Source organism: Periophthalmus magnuspinnatus, chromosome 12 (genome assembly GCF_009829125.3).
Source record: "Periophthalmus magnuspinnatus isolate fPerMag1 chromosome 12, fPerMag1.2.pri, whole genome shotgun sequence".
Lineage (NCBI taxonomy): Eukaryota > Metazoa > Chordata > Actinopteri > Gobiiformes > Gobiidae > Periophthalmus > Periophthalmus magnuspinnatus.
This window is the reverse complement of record NC_047137.1, coordinates 2,757,411-2,779,453: the sequence shown is the minus strand read 5'-3', so window position 1 is coordinate 2,779,453 and position 22,043 is coordinate 2,757,411. Positions and strand designations below refer to the sequence as shown.

The 22,043-nt window shown below is 39.4% G+C and overlaps 1 protein-coding gene across 1 annotated transcript in view; it reads left to right on the top strand.

Annotated features, from left to right (window-relative positions):
• The first annotated feature begins 317 nt into the window (after window positions 1–317).
• Window positions 318–22,043, top strand: part of slc41a2b (solute carrier family 41 member 2b) — a 49,358-nt gene continuing 27,632 nt past the window's right edge. The window contains exons 1-8 of the mRNA XM_033976275.2: window positions 318–388; window positions 5,339–5,578; window positions 6,275–6,651; window positions 6,804–6,911; window positions 9,576–9,647; window positions 11,657–11,801; window positions 12,527–12,673; window positions 21,413–21,560. Of these exons, the coding sequence (XP_033832166.1) occupies window positions 5,440–5,578; window positions 6,275–6,651; window positions 6,804–6,911; window positions 9,576–9,647; window positions 11,657–11,801; window positions 12,527–12,673; window positions 21,413–21,560 (1,136 nt within the window). The 5' untranslated portion in view covers window positions 318–388; window positions 5,339–5,439. The remainder of the gene's footprint in view (window positions 389–5,338; window positions 5,579–6,274; window positions 6,652–6,803; window positions 6,912–9,575; window positions 9,648–11,656; window positions 11,802–12,526; window positions 12,674–21,412; window positions 21,561–22,043) is intronic.

The window sequence follows — 22,043 nt, the reverse complement described above, 5'->3', positions numbered from 1 at the left end:
AATTAAATTACAGCTATAGAAATCCATAATTGTAACAATAACACATTTTTGAAGTGGTTTAAATCTAGCGTGTGATATGTTATGTTACAGAAACGAGCTTTGGGTTTAGTTTTAGCTTTTATATATACGAAGACGTCTCACTCTGATTTAACACCCATACAATTCACTTACGTTCTCTCTTTAAAGCCTTCATTTAGATTTTTTTTAATCTACTAGATGTAAGATAATGACAATTGTAATATAAAGTTAATTCAGTCAGAATAGAATACATTTCTAAGTTTTACGGAGCGATACGTTTTGCTACAGAGTTGAGCTTTGGGCTCAAGTTTTGTCGGGCTGCTGCTGTCAAGAAGCACGTATGGCATCCCTCTCAATGGACATTTAACAGGTAAACACAGGGAATATTATCAAAGTACCACGTTTTATTTGCTCATATACTTATCTAACATTATAATACCTGCTCTAAATTTCAATTTTATATGTAATTTGGCTGTAAAACGCAGTAGCTCGTAAGGAGACGTGTTACTACTGTGTGCCAAGCTAGCCCATAGCCACAATTTGCACTATTTGATCGTGCTGACATATTAACGTTTTCGAACCAAATTGTTTGTTTTATTACAGTAAGAATAAAGGTGTCATCTGCAATTACATGTATAGGTGAAGATTATGAACATAAAGTGTGAGATTTCCCGGTAACATGACACCATATTACAGCATTGAAAATTATGAATGCGTACTAGGTAAACTAGGTGGCTCTGGCATCTGCTCAGGATGCCTCCTGGACGCCTCCCTAGGGAGGTGTTCTGGGCATGTCCCACCGGGAGGAGGCCCCGGGGAAGACCCAGGACACGCTGGAGGGACTATGTCTCTCGGCTGGCCTGGGAACGCCTTGGGATCCCACCGGAGGAGCTGGAGGACGTGTCTGGGGTGAGGGAAGTTTGGGAGTCCCTACTTAGACTGCTGCCCCCGCGACCCGGCCCCAGATAAGCGGAAGAAAATGGATGGATGGATGGATGGATGGATACTAGGTAAACTCTAGTCTGGTCACATTGTTTTGGAATGAGACGGTTCTCATAACAAATAATCGATTTAACTTCGTCCTTTTATTACTTTTATTTGGTAGATACGAGGTTATAATATTAGTGACAACTCTGTACAATATGTTCCAGATGTAGCTGAAGATCTGATTTCTGGTTTAATGGACTTTAGGGAAAAAAGCAATGTTATAATGTTGTTACATCGTTGTGTTTTGTTTCATTAACACATGCTTGAGTAACCCATTATTAGTTTGTATCTCCATAGCTCAGAATGCACTTTTCTGCCTTCTGATGTCATGAAAATGTATGTTTGTGATGAGGAAACAACTGCATAACATCCATCAGAAAACGGTGTATTATGGGCCCTTTAAAATGCATTTTCTTTTTAGTTTATAGTTGGCAGCTGTTTGTGTTTTGGTGTTTTGCACTGCGCACCGTATGATGAAATATGCCAAAGCTGTTATTACTTCACTGCCCTTCTTTACAAACAAGGATGATGAACTTTACTCTCTGGTTCCAAACTTGCTGTAATAATAACATTGTTGTATGCAATGTCTACCTTGTGATGCCATGTAGTAACACAGGAAGTGCTCCACTGTGTTTTTAAACTCCTTACACCTTCACTAGATTCTCTAGTATAGTGATGGTATAGTGACTGTGTAGTGACTGTGTAGTAGTGACAGTGTAGTGACAGTGTAGTGACAGTGTAGTGACAGTGTAGTGACTGTGCAGGAAGACTAAAGGTGAAGTGCGTATCAATGCTTGTATTGGTCACATGTGTGGTGACGTTCGAAGCCTCGCGATCCAGCCGGTACGCATGACTGGTTCAGAAAGTGGTTAGGATTTTTCCCACAAGTAACACCTGTAGCGCAGGTAACAACCTGTGGTGTCACCTGGATGACAGTGTTAGGCAAACACAAACGTAAAAGGTGACAGCAGACGCAATTATTGAGGTCCAACGCTACATGATGGAGCCAAATACGGCAAGGCGGGAGGACCCCCTTCAATACTGGGAGAGACAGAAAAATGTGTATCCAGAGCCCATGTATATGTGTGTATTTATAGAAGTTAGCAGTGGCATTCTTGTGTACGCCTGCCTCATCTGTGCCCTGTGAGCGGCTGTTTCTGCACACATATACACAGTGTGTGTGTGTGTGTGTATATATTATATTATATTATATTATATTATATTATATTATATTATATTATATTATATTATATTATATTATATTATATTATATTATATTATATTATATTATATTATATTATATTATATATATATTATATATATATTTATTATATATTATATATACACACACATTCATGCAAACTGATATTTTTGTGTCCAGTAGATGCGTCCATTCAACAAATTAAAACTCCCACATCTACAATACTACAACTACATTGTACAACTACAATCGAAGTACAGAAATACCTGGCAGAGCATACATACACAGACAGGAGGGTCCACTGCAGTACTGGAGAAGGCAAAGAAATAACTGTCCACATTTATTCACACTGGCCACCATGTACCTTTGCACTCCAGCTTCATCTGTGCCCTGTGAGAGGATTTTTTCTAAAGCAGGACAAATCCTCACAAAAAAGTGGAACCGCCTTAGTCCTGCTTCATTAGAGAAGCTACTTTTTTGAATAAAAAACAATGAAAAATATTGGGGTTTAATTCTCTTTATTTAATTAGAAGCACTACTACAAGTAACACAAGTGCATTCCTATTTCTAATAATGTGTTTCACTGTGGTCCTGTCACTGGTTTTGTAGTACATTTGTTCAACTGATGGCGCTGAAGTGGAAACTAGATTGCAGTACATGTTATTGACCTCTTGATGGCGCCATGGAGTAAATTAATCCTTATGAAGTGTCGGTACATGTGCCGGCACAGTTAACTGACAGTATCGAAGCTTCATGTCACTAGTGGTGACTGTGTGGTGTAGTGATGGTGTTGTGACAGTGAGTCTGTGTCTTGTAGGCTGCTTTACTTGGTTTTGTCAGACAGTAGAAAAAGCTTACGCCCCAGAACTGCATCCCGTGTGTGATAAGGTGTATGCTCCCTCATCTTGGGTTATGCTTCTTGGACCATATCTGTGGACGTCGAAGGCCTCTGTGATCCAGCTATGGTGTTTGTTACTATCAGCACGGACTACCCTGGCATTGTTGCAGTCAGTGAAGCATGGTGATGGCAGCATCATGCTGTGGCGGTGTTTTTCAGCTCCAGGGGCAGGATGACTGTTTGCAATCGAAGGAAAATGAATGCGTTTTGTTTTTTTGTTTTTTTGTTTTTTTAGTAATTCTGCAAAGATTTCAACCATTTTGTGTTTCTATGTCAATATGGGGTGCTGTGTGCACATTAATGAGGAAAAAATGAACTTAAATGATTTCAAGTTGGTGTATTAGCAAATGGCTCCAATATAACAGAGTGCAAAATTTAAGGGGGTTTGACTACTTTCCGTACCCACTGAATATGTTTCCTCCTCCCTGTCTTGAGCGTTTGTGATGATGGTGGCCCAGTTCCACTTCTATTCTGGCCATAGACTGCATAAAAAAGTAGACACCCATAGCGTTCGGGTCCAAATGAAGCTCATCAAGGCTAGCATTTATAGGAGCGAATTTGGAGCCGAGTTCCATATTTGGAGCCACCTGTGCCGCTGGTTTAGCAAGGAAGCGGGAGCTTAGCAACGCTGTCAATCTAATCTGTTGCTAACACTAGGAGGAGTGACATCAAGGAAAGAAGGTGCCTGATTGGTCTGTTATTACTGTTTATGTCTTCATTAACTGACACAATAGCGAAATAAAAATACCAGGATCATGTAGAGTGGGTTAATGCGGACTTTTTAAGACCAAAATGATGAGGCTCACTGCAGCAGTTGCAGAGAGAGGTGTGACAGTTTTTTAATGTAAAGTGAATTGGAACCAGAGTCAATGGAGCTGGAAGCACAGCCACGCTTACTTTCTATTTGAAATGTGGCGGCCTGCGCGTTATCTCTGTCCATTTATATGTACAGGGTTCAGACTACTGACTGTTTTCTGTTAGGTGTTCAGGTGGCTATAATAGGTATTGGTCAGTGTGTGTGGGTTTAGTGGTATATTTTTTATTATTATGCTTCCATCACAGTGTATTTTTAAGTCCAAAAAGGCGTCAAATGGTAGGGGGTGTAAACTTTCATGTGATTTCTGTCCTCTGAATGGGACTTTTTTAGTATCATTACCTGTGAACAAATGAGGATCTAATTTCAATATCAGTTTTAGTATCGATTAGTGTCTGATTTTCGATATTTTGGACAGCCATATTTGGTGGTGCATACTAAAATCTTTGATCAGTTATTGTCAATGTATAATATGTTCTATACAGTGTTGTCAAACTTGATAATACGACCATGTAAAAATACAAGCCTCGAGGTACATGGTCCCTTAATTTGAACCTGTGGGTGGATTTGTTTGTAGTGAAAAACACATGTCAGATTTTCATTTTAAATTCTATAAACAGGACCTCTTTGTGTCCCCAGATACGAGGTAAACATGTTCAAATCTAATATGATTTTACTGATAACTGTAATGGTAATTTATTCTGAATGACAAAAAATTATACATGATGGACAAGCAGTTGATGTTATAATTTGGTGTTTTGGTTCAAGATGATTATCCAGTCATTGAGCAGAATGTGCCTCACACGACTCTCTCATTTGGGTTGCCAATGGTCAAAGTGCAGAGTCGACATTCACACATATGTGAACCAAACATCCCCCTCTCTGAATCTATGCCAATGATAGCACACAGCAGAAGTGATTATGTAAACACTATTTTATATGACATCATGCACACATAGTAACTAGGGCTGTCAAACATATCAAAAATCAGATACTAAACGATACTAACCCTAATATCAAAACTAGATACTGATTTGAGCTGATATTAATACTAAAAAAGTCCCATTCACAAGACACGAATGAACCTTTCCTGAATAGCTTTAGAATGATCTTGAGCTGTATCAGAACAAGTATAAGGTCATGTATAGTATACGCCCATGGACCAATATGGAACCTACCTGGACAACTGAGGGATTACACAGATATAAGGCCACATGGTAATATGAAAGAAAATACTACCATTTAATGTTGAAAATCACATTCTATTGTCCAAAGAAGGTTTTTACTATCATCGTGGAATCAGAATCAGTATTGAGTATCAAGTCTATTCCATAGTATCGAAATCAAGTTTAATACCCTAGTATTGTGACAAGACACCTTTTACCAATATGTTTGTTTGTTTGTTTGTTTTTTCTTACAGATACAGTCCTTGTCATTGTCTCAATGTTTATAATGGATGTGACCCTCCATAGCTGATTCACCCAGACTCACCCTGAGTGCAGGAGATGAGACAAGAGCACCATGAGTATTCGGAGCATAGGGGGCGCTCTGGGGGAGTCTGTGGGCTCTAGTCTCTCTATGCGCCTGAGCAGCTGGGGCCCCTTCAGGCCTGCATCCACTGGGAGACTCTCCTCTCTGCTGCAAACCATGGTCCCCACAGGTACGGATCAAAGAATTAGAGTGATTAAATCACAGCTATGTTGCAAAATGAACTCGTAAGTTTTTCTTTCTTGTTTAAAAACATGTGGTGTGCCACAACTTGATTAAAAATAGTTGTTTTCGTGTTTTTTTAAGTCAGGCAAATGAGGAGGGTGTTGGGGTTAGCACACACAGATGCACACCCTTGCATGCACACACCCTCATACACATGCACACACATGTACACAACACACACATATAAACACGCACCCATGCACACACACACACACACACACACACACACACAGTGGGGTTGTCCGGGGCTGTTGTGCACACCCCTACTACACACTGATAAACTAATGGTCCCCCCTGGAGTAACCCTGGCAGTTTACTCCAGAGGGGACCGTTAGTACTACTGCAGGAGGATTTTTTTTATTTTGTTGAAATCATGTTTAAAGTATTTCTTTTATGTAAATTATGTCAAACGTTTGGATAGAATTCTCCCTGTGTGATGTCATCAGTGTGGGACTATCTCTAAAACAGAGCTCTCTGCTTCCTGTCATTCTCAACATATTTTTCAACTTTTTCTTCACAAATTTCTTCTTGATTTGTGAACTATAATTTATGTTTACAGCAGGTTTTTTACCACCAGATTAAGTTGAAATTAGAAAATCATAAACCGTTTACACATCGATGAACCCATTGTCTCTTGTGGCAGGTTACACCAAACTGCTGCAGGAGGAGCGCTTGGCCATGGTGGACCTCGGAGCTAAACCGGACTGTGCCCTGATCCAGAACGGATTCCGACAGGATACCACTCACTTGGAAGGCCGAAGGATTTTGGACCGTGCTTCCCGCTCCTCTCTAAGTTTATCCGACTGTGCAGATGTGTCCTATGCAGAGACCGAGCCCATGCTGCCTGGAGAAGAGGAGGAGGTGGAGGAGGAGGAGCTGGAGGAGCAGACAGGAGGGGGAGGTCTGGGGTCTGCTCTGCCCAAAGAGTCCCCTCTGGCTATGGCTCTGCAGATCCTGGTGCCGTTTCTGTTAGCCGGGTTTGGAACAGTGTCTGCTGGGATGGTGCTGGACATCGTACAGGTGACATGCACTAAACATATCTGTAAAGAGCTGCCTAAAACTGACATTTGGACTTATACTGGTTACTCAGTCTTTTATTTAAGCTTAACTTATCTTAAAAAGTAAGTTAAAGTTGAAGTTGAAGTTAAAGGTGACCCTTTTTCGTGTTGCAGCATTGGGAGGCGTTCCAGTACATCACAGAGATTTTCATCCTGGTCCCAGCTCTGCTTGGACTCAAGGGAAACCTGGAGATGACCCTGGCCTCCAGACTGTCCACCGCAGTGAGTCCAGAACCAGACCAGAACCAGACCAGAACCAGACCAGAACCAGACCAGAACCAGACCAGAACCAGACCCAAACACAGCTCCTTTATGTTCGACACTCTACACGCATGCGGACTCTTCGGATGGAACAAAAAACAATAATATCAATAAATCATGAGAATCGACACAGAGGTGTCCTTTATATCTCCAGAATGTGCAGAACAAGCCTACTTCTCCTCTAGATCCTGTTGTTTTAACTTGGAACAAAGTAAACAACAAAGTACAGTACTATAAACAGTACTTGGAACAAAGTACAGTACAGCTGTTTAATAATTTTAATATTATGAACAAGTTCCATATTTAATTATTGATATCCAGAACATTTTTACTGCTTACATGTTGAAATGTTCAACTTTAATAACCATAATGTAATCGTTAGTAATTATTTTGGCCATGATATTTGGGACACCATATTTCAATGTCCGTCACATGCCTAAGATATCCTATATACATGTGGTTCAGAGTCTAGACTGTGATGATGCCATAGTTCCAGATGAGGGCAAGAGACAGTTTGCCTATGGTTTACTCTGCACGATCTAATGAATATTCCAACTATTGACCCATTACAAAATAAAACCAAAATCCTTAGTTGTCTTTCATTTATATCCATTATCACTCCTCTTCCATGTGGCCAGTGTTATAAAATCAAACTTTCTTAATTCAAAAGTAAAGCCATAGTGATAAACAGACACATAAATAGCACAATACTTTTAGGTTTTTTGTTTTTAGAGGCAAGATTGAATTGAAACTTCATTTTTCTTCTGAAAGGGTCAGGATTATTATAGATACGATTATTTTGTCACCTGAATAATCACGATTATCGATTAATCGATATTGATCAAATAATCTTGACATCCCAACACTGGACTCGGTCATCTTAGTCATGAAATATCCAAAAGGTAAATTCACAAATGTTGAACCTGATCATTTCATTTAGTGACTAGACCCAAGAACTGACTGTATAACATCAAGAATCTTCATTTTCTCTGCTCCATCTGTGTTAAATATAATTGGCCTGTAGACTGTGGTGATGTGATCTGTATTGAATATGACTGCCCTGTGAAATGTGGTGATGTCATCTGTATTAATTTGATTGGCCTGTTGAACATAGTGATATCATCAGTGTTAAATATGACTGGCCTGTAGAATTTTGTGATGTCATCTGAAACACACAGGGAGGGCATCTGACATGTTTGTAGCAGTCTAAACTACAGGGTTAGCATCTTTCCCCTCTCACACTCCCTTCCATCAACCGATTAATCAACTGAATGACTGATGGACCACAGCTCTAGTTATGACACAATAAACCTTAGCAGTTTGGATAAAGTTGAATAAAGTTTGAGCAGCACAACTTTGGTTCATAAATTATAAATGCTGTGTCTCTCACAGCCCAAGTGAAGGTCACACGAACACTGACCTGAAGTGAATAAAACATCATTGTGAAACCACAGTTATGCCAAAAACTAAGGAAATGTGTTTTTAAATCAGGCTAAGGGAGGAGACTGGAGGCACAGTTAAACAGCATATGTGACGGTTTCATGTTTGTCTGATTCTGACTCTGACGTATAGTTTTACGTTTTATCAGTTAAATGGCAGTTTGTGGAAAGAAAAGTAGAAAAATCCATGAAGTATTTGTGAGGTGTAAAACAGAACCCCTCTGCCTATGTCAAAACTCCATCTAAAATACACAAGAACGACACTGACACTTTAAACCTTCGTTAACTAAATAAAGGTAATTTACTTGTATTAGTTTATTCAAACTATTGTGTACTTTAGACACAATTAATTACTGACCTAGGACTGAACCCGGACTGAACCCACTTTTACAGGTCTCTGTCCACACAGAGATCTGACCTCACAGTATTCACACCATGAGTCGCCCACTGCTACAAAAATACAGGGATTGTATATCCAAGGAGAGACTGGATCTGAACTGAACTACATGGGATATTGATATTTGTCCTGTTTTAATTCAACCTTTTGTATATTTAACCAAGAAATAAAAAACACAAAAGATAAAATGGAATTTAAATAGATAAAGCGTGGTATTAAAGTGCTTGTACTTGAATTTTACCATCTTAAAAAACGTGAAAAACAGATCTAACCCTAACAATTTGCAGTGGTCCAAAGTTATTACTTATCTTGTGCATTCAGAGCATCCTAAGTATTCACCATGATGAGTTTATAAGCACTTTTCACAACTCTCAGAGACCAGAGCGGAGTTTTGCCTTGAGGGCAAAGCACACAATACCTAGCATGCTGTCCATGCACTTCCTAATTCTCTGACAATAAAACAACTTTATAATTAGATGCAGACAGTACACAGCAGACTTATTTTTTTCATATCTGTACTGAGGCAGGAGGCATTTTGCTCAAATACAAACTTAAATTCTAGTCTAATCTGATCTTCGTTCTGAACCTAAACTTTAGCTAATATGACTCTTGTGCTTTTAATATGGAGGTTACCACGTTTGACTGAACCGGGTAACCTTCATATTCTGTTGTCTGTTATCTCTGTATTTTTTTAACAAATGAAAATAAATGAAACTAAAATCAAATATTTACAGTATAATTTTAATTAATCATAGTTTGAAAATTAAATGGCTTATTGTATGTTTTCAGGTCAATGTGGGAAAGATGGACTCTCCCATAGAGAAGTGGAACCTGATCATCGGCAACCTGGCTCTGAAGCAGGTAACACACAAAACATATGCTCTAGGCTCCTACATTACACAAAAGTGACTCATGTGAGATTTAAGCAATGTTAAAATGTTGTTTCCTCCTCAAAAACATACCTGGAGTTGTGTTTTGTTTGATTCATACATGTTTGAGTAACCCTTTATTATTAGTCTTTCAAAACCTCAAAATGCTCCTGAACCAGGACTAACCCAAGATTAAACCAGGACTGAACCAGGATTAAACCAGGACTAAACCTTGTCTAAACCTGGACTGAACCACGACTAAATCAGGATGGAACCCGGAACGGAACCCGGACTGAACCCGGATGGAATCCGGACGGAACCTTGTCTGAACCTTGTCTGAACCCGGACTGCACCGGGACTAAACCCGGACTGCACCGGGACTGCACCAGGACTGCACCAGGACTGCACCAGGACTGAACCTTCTCTAAAGCCAGACTGAACCAGGACTGATCCAGGACTGCTGAGTAAAAATCTGTTTGTAGACATCTGTAAAGTTGCTGTTAATAATTGACCTGTGAGCTGATAATAACAGGACAAACATAATGTTACAGATCACACCTTGAGTTACATAAGGACCAGAGACCACAGGGGGTTTATGTAAATACCACCTCAGTACTTCTGTTATTTGTTCTTGAAGCCAAGTTCAATATTCTGACCTTGAGTATCATAGCAACCAAAGAGCCAATCTCGAGTGAGGCTGTTGAAGGTAACACTCCTTCCTGCCCACACCACTGGTTTAGCACAGAGCGGGCATTTAGGATTGCTGTCAATCCAACGTGTTGCTAGCGCTAGAGGGAGCAACCTCGGAGAAAGAATATTGATCTGTTGATGTTCATATTTTTACGGACACAATAGCGAAATAACAAGTAGAGTAGGTAGAGAGTAGAGTAGGTTAATACGAACATTTTAAGACCAAAAGGGCCTGACAGCAACAGTTACAGAGAGAAGGGCCACTTATTTTACATAGAAAATTAATTGGACTGATCGAGCCAGAACAACAGGTTTAATTTGTTAATCAAACCTGTTGCCAACGCTGTTTCTAAGTTCCCGTCTCCTGTCAAAAAAAGCCAGCAATGCGGGCGGGAAGGGGCGTTATCTTCAACACCCTCACTTCTGATTGGCTCTTGGAATTCCGTGAGTATCATACCAACCAAATATGCAACTCCATTTTCGCCGCTATTAACTACTTATTAACTACTAGCCTCAATGAGCTTCATTTGGAGCTGAAAGCTGGGTGATGTCACACTCTCTCAGTCTTCTTTATACAGCATGTGGTTCCAATGTGTGAGAGAATACAAACTGTATTGCCCTGAGTTGCATCATTTGAATATCACTGAAGTCATAGTGGAGATGGACGGAAATAGGTTTGTACTCAGATTTGTCAGAATTCTATTCAGGTGTTTTCATCAGAAGTTCAAATGGAAAGCAGAATCTTTTATCAAGTTGACATGTATCATACCAATATTTTCAAAATGTCACAATCTGTACATGTTGAACCATGTTGTTATTCAAGTTTAACTACAACTTTTCTGGCGGAGGGTCGACAATAATGGTTCATGGAACATTTTATAGAATCGTGAGGATTACCAACAAAGATGATCTCCATTATATCTCCAGAATGTTTAGAGCAAACCTACTTGTGGGGCGACAGTGGCTCAGTGGTTAGAGCTTTGGTCCCCCAACCTGAAGGTCGGAGGATCGAGTCCTACTCGGACTGTCGTGGTGTCCTTAGGCAAGATGCTTCACCCACATTGCCTAGTATGAAAGTGGTGTGTGAATGATTGGTGGTGGTCGGAGGAGCCGATGGTGATGATAAGCCTGTAAAGCACATTACAAGTGTAAGGCATTATTATTATTTCTCCTGACGATCTCTTGTAGATCACTTACCAACCCCTCTCTCCCCCCACCCTCTCCTCCCTCCTCTCTGCTGTCCCCCCTCCCCCGTCTCTCTCCCTCCCCCCTTCCCTCCTTCCCTCCTCTTCTCTCTCCCCCCTCCCCCAGGTGCAGGCCACAGTAGTAGGTTTCCTTGCTGCTGTAGCTGCTGTGGTCTTGGGCTGGATCCCAGAGGGGAAGTTCCAGATGAGCCACGCAGTTTTGCTGTGCTCCAGCAGCGTGGCAACAGCCTTCATCGCCTCTCTGCTCCAAGGTAAACAACAACAGACTACTGTAAACAAAAACAACTCACTCTCACGTGGGCTGCCTGCTCTAAAGTTGTTTTAAATGCCTCACGAGCGTCAGCTGTCGAGTCTTGTGTGGCCAACAGACAAACAAGAGCAATAAAAGAGCAAGCAGAGTAGGAGATTATGAAATCAGCCAAATCCAATGTTCAAGACACAAAATCACATCATAGACTGGAACAATGCCAGGGTCATCCGTGCTGAAAAACACAAACACCAGAGCTGCGTCAGAGAGGCCTTCGAGATCCACAAACGAGGTCCATTGAGCATGAACTGAGACAAAGGGACACATGGGATTCAGTCCTGGAGCTTATGCCCGCTACTGTCTGACACCTTCTCCAGGACTGCAACAAATAAATAGCAGAATGAAGTAACAATTAGCCATAGAAGTTATTTATTCAACTATCCGCAATTCAAATCTTATCGTATTACAACAAAAATCTCCAAATAATGCAAAGAAAATGTACACACAATAAATATCGAGCCCAAAATGTATTGTTTCATGTATCATGTATTGAATGATAAGTCGATACAGTGATTATCGTGACTTTAAGAGCAAAAAAACTGTTGAAATAGTGTTTAGTTCCACTTTAACAATGCCCCTCTCTAACCACTAAATTCCATGACAGCCCATTCTGTGGACTCTGTGATAATTACAGTGTTTGTCAACTGCTCCTCCCCTCTGACTGCGCAGGTATCATTATGGTGGGTGTGATTGTGGGGTCCAAAAAGACTGGGATCAACCCGGATAACGTGGCCACGCCCATTGCCGCCAGCTTTGGTGACCTCATCACTCTCGCTATTCTGGCCTGGATCAGTCAAGGCCTCTACAACTGCCTGGGTGAGTTCAATGTACTCCTCCAGCACCATTCACACATAGCCCCCAGTAAATTACCAGGTATAAAATGCCAGAACGCTCAGCAGTGTCTCCCATTCACCCATGCACCAGTGCCATTCACCCATGCGCCAGTCCTGTTCACACTTGCGCCGGTCCCATTCACATGCCTGTAAGTCCCATTCACACAAAGTCCAGTCCTATCTGGACGACCGAAAGTACTTTTTTTTTCAACATTTAATGTTGAGAATCACATTCATTCTAGTCTAAAGAAAGACAAAATACCAGGTATGTGTTTGATCAGGGAACAACGTTTTGATATGGTTAACCTGTTCCGATGGCCCGGGGGCTTTACAACTTTACAGCAAATGTATATATACTTCTGCGTCACCCACACAAACGATCTACACATCAAATGAAAGCTGTGGTGCTTGTCTTTCCAAATATGCAATATTTTCACCTGCTATCACAACAGTCCTGACAAGAAAGCCATTTTTACAGAAAAGCCAAAAGTGCTACAGATGACCAAACGCTTACATCCCACTCTCCCCCTTGTAGAATCAACCAATTACATTGCACATGTTTAGTGATGTTTTCAACTTACAGCCAATGAGCAGCGGAACACGACGATGTACGGCATGACATGGTTTTCTGTAAATAGATGGCGCATGACAAGTGCATAAAGAAAGTGATCAAGGGCTCGTCGTCCGTAATGTGTTGCAAAACAACAGTGTGTAAAATATGCACAGTTTTGCATTCTAAACATGACAAAACAGACAAAACAAAGGAAGTACACGATCGAGGATACTGTGGATGTTTGTTCAAGTTGTGCTAGAGGCACCTCTGACCCGGAGTGGTTCGTGGCAAAGAGTGAAGATTCCACGGTGGACTCAGGAGGAGAGGACCATATTTTTTGAATGATTAGATGTTGTTCTCGATGGGTAAGCGTGGTTTATTCTGCTATTGACATAATTGTAGGTAAAATATGTTGTGTGTAATTGTTAGCATTGCCTCTGTGCACATAGTGCTCATTCGAACCATGCGCTCTGGAATATTTGTGTTCAGATGTATGAATTAGACTTCATTTGTCTATTGATCGAAAGTTGTTGTTTTATTCTGCAGTTTGCATTATTGTAGGTAAAAATATAAGATGTGCACACATTAGCATCTCATCTGTGAGCATGAGTGAGCTCATCTGTGTAACTCTCCACAGGAACATGCACGCTTCTGGCATGTTCCTGTGGAGAGTTACAGATCAGACTTTGTTTATTGTTGATACTTGGCAGAATATGGTTCAGACAGCTATAACTGTGCTGACCAATGCTAAACCCGAATGTTATCTTCTGACTGACACCTAATTTGACAATTGTCATTGGGTTTGCCGACCACTGAAGCCCCAGATCGCAGAATGTTTACGCTCGCTCTCACCATTGTAGTATTAACCAATTAATACGGATTTCTGATGCTTTACGCATTACTAATGCTTTACACTAACGGCCAATAAGCAGTTTAACAAGATGATGTATAGTTTGGCATGCTTTACTGTACACAGGTAGAGTACAGTGTAGAGAAGCAGCTCTACTGTGCGTAAATCTTGCATCATTGTGTGGTGCTTGCTGTTTTTGTGTGATGATTATGGATATGTATATGATATAATATTACTTCACCTGCTCTCAGTTTTGCACTTTGTTACTAATGTCTTTGTGTGTGTGTTTTAGTTTTTTTTTAGGCACATGGGTAATGTTGTCTTATCAGATGCGCTCATCAGGTTTTGCACATTTTTTTTGTGAACATTGCTTTTTTGAAGGCCTTTATTCTCTATAACGGACACTGTAGATCTATTTTATGCAGCTAAAACCTGGAACAGTCTTCCTGAAGATGTGAGACAGGCCTCTACTTGACAATGTTTAAATCCAGGCTCAAAACAGTTTTGTTTAGCTGTGCATACGGCTGAAAGGTTTTTATTCTGCATCATCATAAAATTAACATTTTATTCTTGTTAATTTTATGATGATTATTTGTGATTATTTGTTTTGATTTGTGTGATTTTAATGTCCTGCTTATTTTGTAAAGCACTTTGAATTACTTTGTGTACGAATTGTGCTATACAAGTAAACTTGCCTTGCCTTGCCTAGATCTAAGGATACAATCTAAAAGCTCCCTATATGCACTAAAAGCCCTTTAGAGAAACTCTTGTCTTGGAGCTGGCAAAGGCAGGAGCTGTCAGAACACAGCAGGAAGAAGGAAGCACGGAGAAGCCATAATCGTGTGCAATGTGTTTGTTTATGTTGTGCAGTGTGTGTTTGTTCACTGTTTGCAGTGTGTGGAGTTTGTAAATACATATTTATTTTGATCCATACCACTTGTTCTGACTATATTTTAGAAACAAATATACATTTTATATTGTGTTTTGATATGTTATATATAAATTTACATAAATAATAGAGCAACTAGCTACTCTATGTAGATAAGTAAGTTTTCAGTAGAGCCTTCATTGATGTGGGTAAAAGCATTCAAAAGTTATTGCATTTTTTCCAAACGTGTCACTTTGGATAGGTTTGGAGAGATCTGGGTAAATTTGGATACATCAAAAGTCCCTCCATAAAATGCCTGGATTTACTAATGTTAAAGGAGTGTAAAAATCTCATTTTTATTGATATTGTACTCAAATTTGAAATGTGAGAAGTCCACGATATTTTCAGTTGAGATACAGTGTATTTTGTATTTCCTCAGCTACCTACTGCAGCTTTCTACACCTTAATTTTAACAAAAAGAATTGAAGCGAGGATGAGAAAAATATTTTGTGTTTTCAAAGTGTTTAAATGCTTACCAGACATACTTAGTGATTCTGACACCTGTGGGTAAAAGTATTGGGAGTTATCATTACAAAGACCCCAAACTTGTGTATACATACATGGACAAAATTGTTGATACCTGTCGGTTAATGAAAGAAAAACTCACAATGGTCACAGAAATAACTTGAATCTGACAAAAGTAATAATAAATAAAAATTCTATGAAATTTAACCAATGAAAGTCAGACATTGCTTTTCAACCATACTTCAAAAGAATTATTAAAAAAAATAAACTCATGAAACAGGCCTGGGCAAAACTGATAGTACTCTTAACTTAATATTTTGTTGCACAATCTTTTGAGGCAATCACTGCGATCAAACGATTCCTGGAACTGTCAATGAGACTTCTGCACCTCTCAGCAGGTATTTTGGCCCACTCCTCATGAGCAAACTGCTCCAGTTGTCTCAGAGTGAAGGGTGCCTTTTCCAGACAGCATGTTTCAGCTCCTTCCAAAGATGCTCAATAGGATTTAGGTCAGGGCTCATAGAAGGCCACTTTAGAATAGTCCAATGTTTTCCTTTTAGCCATTTTTGGGTGTTTTTAGCTGTGTGTTTTTGGTCATTGTCCTGTAGCACATTTCTCTCTAGAATCCCTTGATAGTCTTGATTTCATTGTACCTGCACAGATTCAAAACGCCCTGTGCCAGATGCAGCAAAGCAGCCCCAGAACATAACAGAGCCTCCTCCATGTTTCACAGTTGGGACAGTTTTCTTTTCTTGATAAGCTTCATTTTTCCGTCTGTGAACATAGAGCTGATGTGCTTTGGCAAAAAGTTCAGTTTTTGTCTCATCTGTCCATAGGTCATTCTCCCAGAAGCTTTGTGGCTTATTAACATGTAGTTTGGCAGATTCCAATCTGGCTTTTTTATGATTTGTTTTCAACAATGGTGTCCTCCTTGGTCGTCTCCCATTAAGTCCACTTTGGCTCAAACAACGACGGATGGTGTGATCTGACACTGATGTTCCTTGAGCTTGAAGTTCACCTTTAATCTCTTTAGAAGTTTTTCTGGGCTCTTTTGTTACCATTCTTATTATCCGTCTCTTTGATTTGTCATCATCTGTGGCCACGTCCAGGGAGGTTGGCTACAGTCCCATGGATCTTAAATTTCTGAATAATATGTGCAACTGTAGTCACAGGAACATCCAGCTGCTTGGAGATGGTCTTATAGCCTTTACCTTTAACATGCTTGTCTATAATTTTCTTTCTAATCTCCTGAGACAGCTCTTTCCTTTGCTTCCTCTGGTCCATGTTGAGTGTGGTACACACCGTATCACCAAACAGCACAGTGACGACCTATAGCCCTATATACAGGCCCACTGACTGATTACAAGATTGTAGACACCTGTGATGCTAAATAGTGGACACACCTTGAATTAACATGTCCCTTTGATGGTATCCCCAGAAAAGACTGGAAATAATGTGACCATTTTTGTCCAGGCCCGTTTCATGAGTTTATTTTTTTAAGTAATTCTTTTGAAGCATGGTTTAAAAGCAATGTCTGACTTTCATTGGTTAAATTTCATAGAATTTTTATTTATTATTACTTTTGTCTGATTTAAATTATTTCTGAACATTGTGAGTTTTTCTTTCATTAACCAAATGGTGCCAACAATTTTGTCCACGTGTGTACTACTGAGGGTTCAATAATGGTTATCATTTTAATTTGGAGAGATCAGAACAAAGGCAATTCCTCCAAAATGACCTTGAATTGTAAGGGGTTAAAAAAACGGCTCAAATTTGAATAGGATTTACTGTAGAGATGTAATGAGATATCGATATATTGTACAACTTTATTCATTTCACTAGGGAAGTACTGATATGATACTGGTATTGATATATCAGCACTGATATTCCAATTGCTAAACTAATTCCATATTTAGTTTATTTTTGTGTATTAAGACATTTTACTGGTCAATGTTCGTCCTAAACACCTGATAATATTGAACTTGTATTTTTCAAAGCAGTTCTTTAGTTAGTTGCTTTAAACGATAAAGTTACAAAACACATTTGGATCATTTTTACCAAACGCTGGTTGTGTTTAAAGAAAATAAATGCTGTTCTCAGTCTCTGCTTTGGTATCAACTGATATTAGGGAATGGCAGATACTTAAAGACAAAATATCAACATCTGTATTGGAAAGGAAAAAGCTGGATAGGATACCCCTAGGTCAGGATACCTTACATTTCAATCTGAAAAGACTCAAAAGACACAAAAGAAAAGTATTCGTAGGCTTTATTGAATGAATTATTATGATGGGGGTTTAAATAGGGCAGACTGGGCGCTGGTTGGATGAAAAGGAGGTGCTGTGTCATGGTGTGTAGATAAGAGCAGAGTTAGTCTTCAAGGCTGCCACTCAACAAAGCTAAGACAGAAAAGTTCTTTATAAGAGTTATGTTTCATACTGTATGTACTGAAATGGAGCAAAGGATCATCTATGTCTATGTAGTTTTCTGTTTTTTTTGTTGTTGTTGTTTTTTTTTTTTTTGGGGGGGGGGGGGGGGTGGTGTTGTTTTGTTTTTTTACCATTGCTGCAACAAAACAATGGCTTTATGCACAGAAGCTTATAATTTGATATATTGTGAAAGCTTATGATATTACAGTGAGACTTTTGGCCATATATTTCAGTTACATCTGTAAATTACTGTGGGAAGAGCTTTACATTTGATTAAATATTAAAATATTCAAAGTAGCAGTTTCCTAATTTGACCAGCAGAGGGCCGTCTTCACATTTATATTTCAGACCAGCTGCATGAGCCCGTGCTCTTTCTAAGCAATCAAAGTCAGAATTTAAATTCTCGCAGTTGGCAACAAGCTTCATTATAGTCTAAGAACTAAATTTCCCTGTGTGTCAGACGCCCTCTGTGTGTGTGTCAGATGCTCTGAATACGTAAGGTAAGAAAAGAATAACCTCGCAAACTGCTTAAAATGAGGTAGTTCACATTTTTTAAACTCAAAGAATCAGGTACAGAGGCTATTTTTTAAAATGAGATATTTTACCTCCAAAACTTTTCAGCCCCAGTATAAACAACAAGACTGGCGTTTTTATTAGAGTTATGCATTGAAAAATCTGCCTGACTCTGTGGTAAATGATGAAAAATGGCTAGTATAAATGAGTTTTTGTTCCTGCATCGCAGCACATTCATCAGAACCCCGGTGACTCTAATGTATTCATACAGGAGGAATAGGCCCAGATATTGTTTTTCATAATTTAAGACAAATAATGGTAAGTGTAATAAAAGCAGACAGCAGCTGTGTGTGTTAAGGCTGCACAATGAATCAATCCAATCAAAATCTATTATTTAAAGGCACTGTACCGATTTGTTATGACCCATAAGATGGATATATGTAGCTCAGCTATTTCACTATTGTCTGATACCTGTACGGACATTTGAGTTGTTTATTATTTAAAAAGGGCAGATGGTACAGTGGTAGCAGCAGAGGCTTTTTCAAAACATGAAAGCAAGTGATGTATTGACACTTTGCAGTGACATCACACTGGGGATGTTCTACATGTATGGTAGAATGTGCAGCAGTTGCCACAGTGACACAGTGCACACATAGCCTGATAAGTTTTAAGATCTTCTTAAAACTCAAGAAAAAATTCAGTGATTTAAACATCACATTTTCAGGAGCCTGTCAATACGGCTCACGGTCCTGTTTAGGAGTTTGATTTTCAACAAAAAGGTGAGAGTGACTAACTGAAAAACTGTTGGCTAATTCTAGCTAGCATGTGACTGCGATGTTAGTTGAGAGGGATGGCACAAATCAGTTGAACTACAACCGGTGAGCTAAGTCAGTTCTTTATGGTCAGATGGTGTTAAAACAAAGCTCAGATTAAAGTCTAACTTGAGTAACGGAGCTTCAGACAAAGCAGTGCCATTAGTTAGCAGCACCCAGAGGATATTTATGACATCAATTTATCATTCTATGGAGGAAAATATGAACTCATAAAATAAAGTTAGTAGTCCCAATTTTAAAGGTGGATTAGGTAACATTTTTGGTAGATTGTATGCCACCTGTGTTTCTCCATGGAGAGTTTTTGCATTGCCTGGAGTGTTCCATCATATGGCAGTAATTGTAATTGTCAGTAGTAGTAGACAAAGTATTGGCTATACATGAATAGTAGTAAATTTAGTTGAACTGCATAGACTCAATACTCAGTACCGATTCCGGTACTACAATGATAATTTCAAAAAAACACTCTTTAGACAATAGAATGTGATTTTCAACATTAAATGGTAGTACTTTTATATTCTCATGTGACCTTATATCGGTGTAATGCCTCAGTCGTCCAGGTAGTTTCCATAGTGGTCCATGGGCGTATACTAGACTGTTTGCTTATTCTTGTTCTGATATGGCTCAAGATCATTCTAAAGCTATTCAGGAAAGGTTAATTTCTGTCCCGTTAATGGGACTTTTTTAGTATTAAAAAAGTTGTGATAAATTAATACCTAGTTTCCATACTAGTTTTAGTATCGATTAGGATCTGATTTTTGATACTTTTGACAAACCTAATTGGAATAATAATGGAATTTATAGCGAGTTCAATTAGCAGTTGCCACAAATACCTGCTTGGATTACCCAATCCTATCTCATTTACCAGTGGCTCAATATTTTGCCCAAGAGCACAACAGTAAAAGTATGCACTGATTAGAGCCTGGGATTGAACCTTAAACCTTCTGGTTACAGGCCAAATCAGTGTTTTCTCTACTTGTTTCTTTTCAAACCCATTAAACTCCCCATGCTGTTATATATCCCTCTCCTTCGTTGATAGTGTCTGCATAATAAGTTTGTTCCTCAGAGCTGATAAAAGTCTTTTAAAAACATCTGTTCAGTGTGTGCGCAGGTTCTGTGGGCTCATTCGCAACAATCACAGTTGGGTTTGTGCTCCACTTTCCTCATTAAGAGCCCTGTTCCTCTAATGAAAAGAACATTTTACAATCTGATAGTACTCAAGGTTTGGAGGTTTGCCCAGGAAAAGTTCAGCCAGCTGCTGCAAAAGATGATGCAGAGGAGAAGATCAGACGAGCTGAGGATGCAGAGGAGAGAATCAGATGGAGCAGAGGAGAGTGTCAGAAAGAACCGTGGAACAAGCCAATAAACTGCTGGATCGCTAATCTGTCACTCTATAGTGTCATAAAACATTTGAATGAACGCTAAGGCTAGTGTTTAGCATCCTCTAAGCTCCATTGGTGTAACATTAGAATAAGGCTAGTGTTTAGCATCTTCACATTTCCATTTGTTTGTCCAAGAGGCTCTCTGTTCAGGCCTAGTCACACCTCACATAATGTTCAATGATTTCGCAAGATGGAGCGATTGCCAATCAGTCCTGTCTAATCGTCAGTGATGTGGTGGGCGGGGTTCAGACCGGAGACTTTGGAGGAAGAAATGTACCTTTTTTCATTTTTGTTAAATGGCAGAGATTAAAATTCTGTATCGTTTGTCGTGAAATCAAACCATTTTTATTTCAAGACTGATCAATTTTGAGGATTTTTTTTTTCTTGCCCATATCGTCCAGCTCTAGGGTGAAGACACAATGCCAAGCTTATTATCTTATTGCTCCTGACAAGTTTAACCCAGAAACACTAAAGGATGGCACAGGTGCAGGTTTAACCCAGAGACACTGAAGACTGGGTCAAATGCAGCGGAAGAAAAAATTCATGGTCCCTGTGCATAAAGTGTGTCTCACCCCAGTAAAGATGTATTGTATAAGCAGATCTTGAGGTCAAAATTCCACTGTGTTCCTGTCTGCATATGATTATAAAGTGTTTTGCTGCCTGCTAATCTGAAAGTTTTAGCATGCTAGTTGTTGTTATCTTTCATGTTTTTAAGACAGTAAAAATCATGGACAGAGACTTTAACCTTATTATTGTGTTGTTTCCCTGTTCAGATCCTTATCCATACGTGTCGTCTCTAGTTTGCGCCTTCTTCATGAGCCTCACCCCTCTATGGATCATCATCTCATCCAAACATCCGGCCTCTCGCACGCTGCTGTACTCGGGATGGGAGCCCGTCATCACCGCCATGGTCATAAGCAGGTGAGAGCTCTGTCCATTAGGGTGTGCAAAAGTATAAAAAAAAAATACAAAAACTAGTATCAAAACTAGATACTTGTTTGAGCAGGTATCAATACTTAAACAGTCCCATTGACGGGACAGAAATGGACCTTTTCTGAAAAGTTTTATAATGATCTTGAGCTGTATAAGCTGTAAGTATAAGACCACATTGACACAGACATAAGGCCACGTGGTCATATAAATGAAAATACTACCTTTTAATGTTGAAAATCACATTCTGTTGTCTAAAGAAAGAGTGTTTCTTATTATCATCATGGTATCAGAATCAGTATCGAGTCTATTCCTTAGTATCAAAATCGAGTTTTGTTCATTAAATTATAGTATTGTGACACTATTGTCTGCACAAACACGGAATCATGATACAAGAGCGAGATATGTTGTTTCGGAGATGTGCAAAAATTGCTATTGTTGCTATTGAAAAGGTAACTGATACTTGTGTAACAT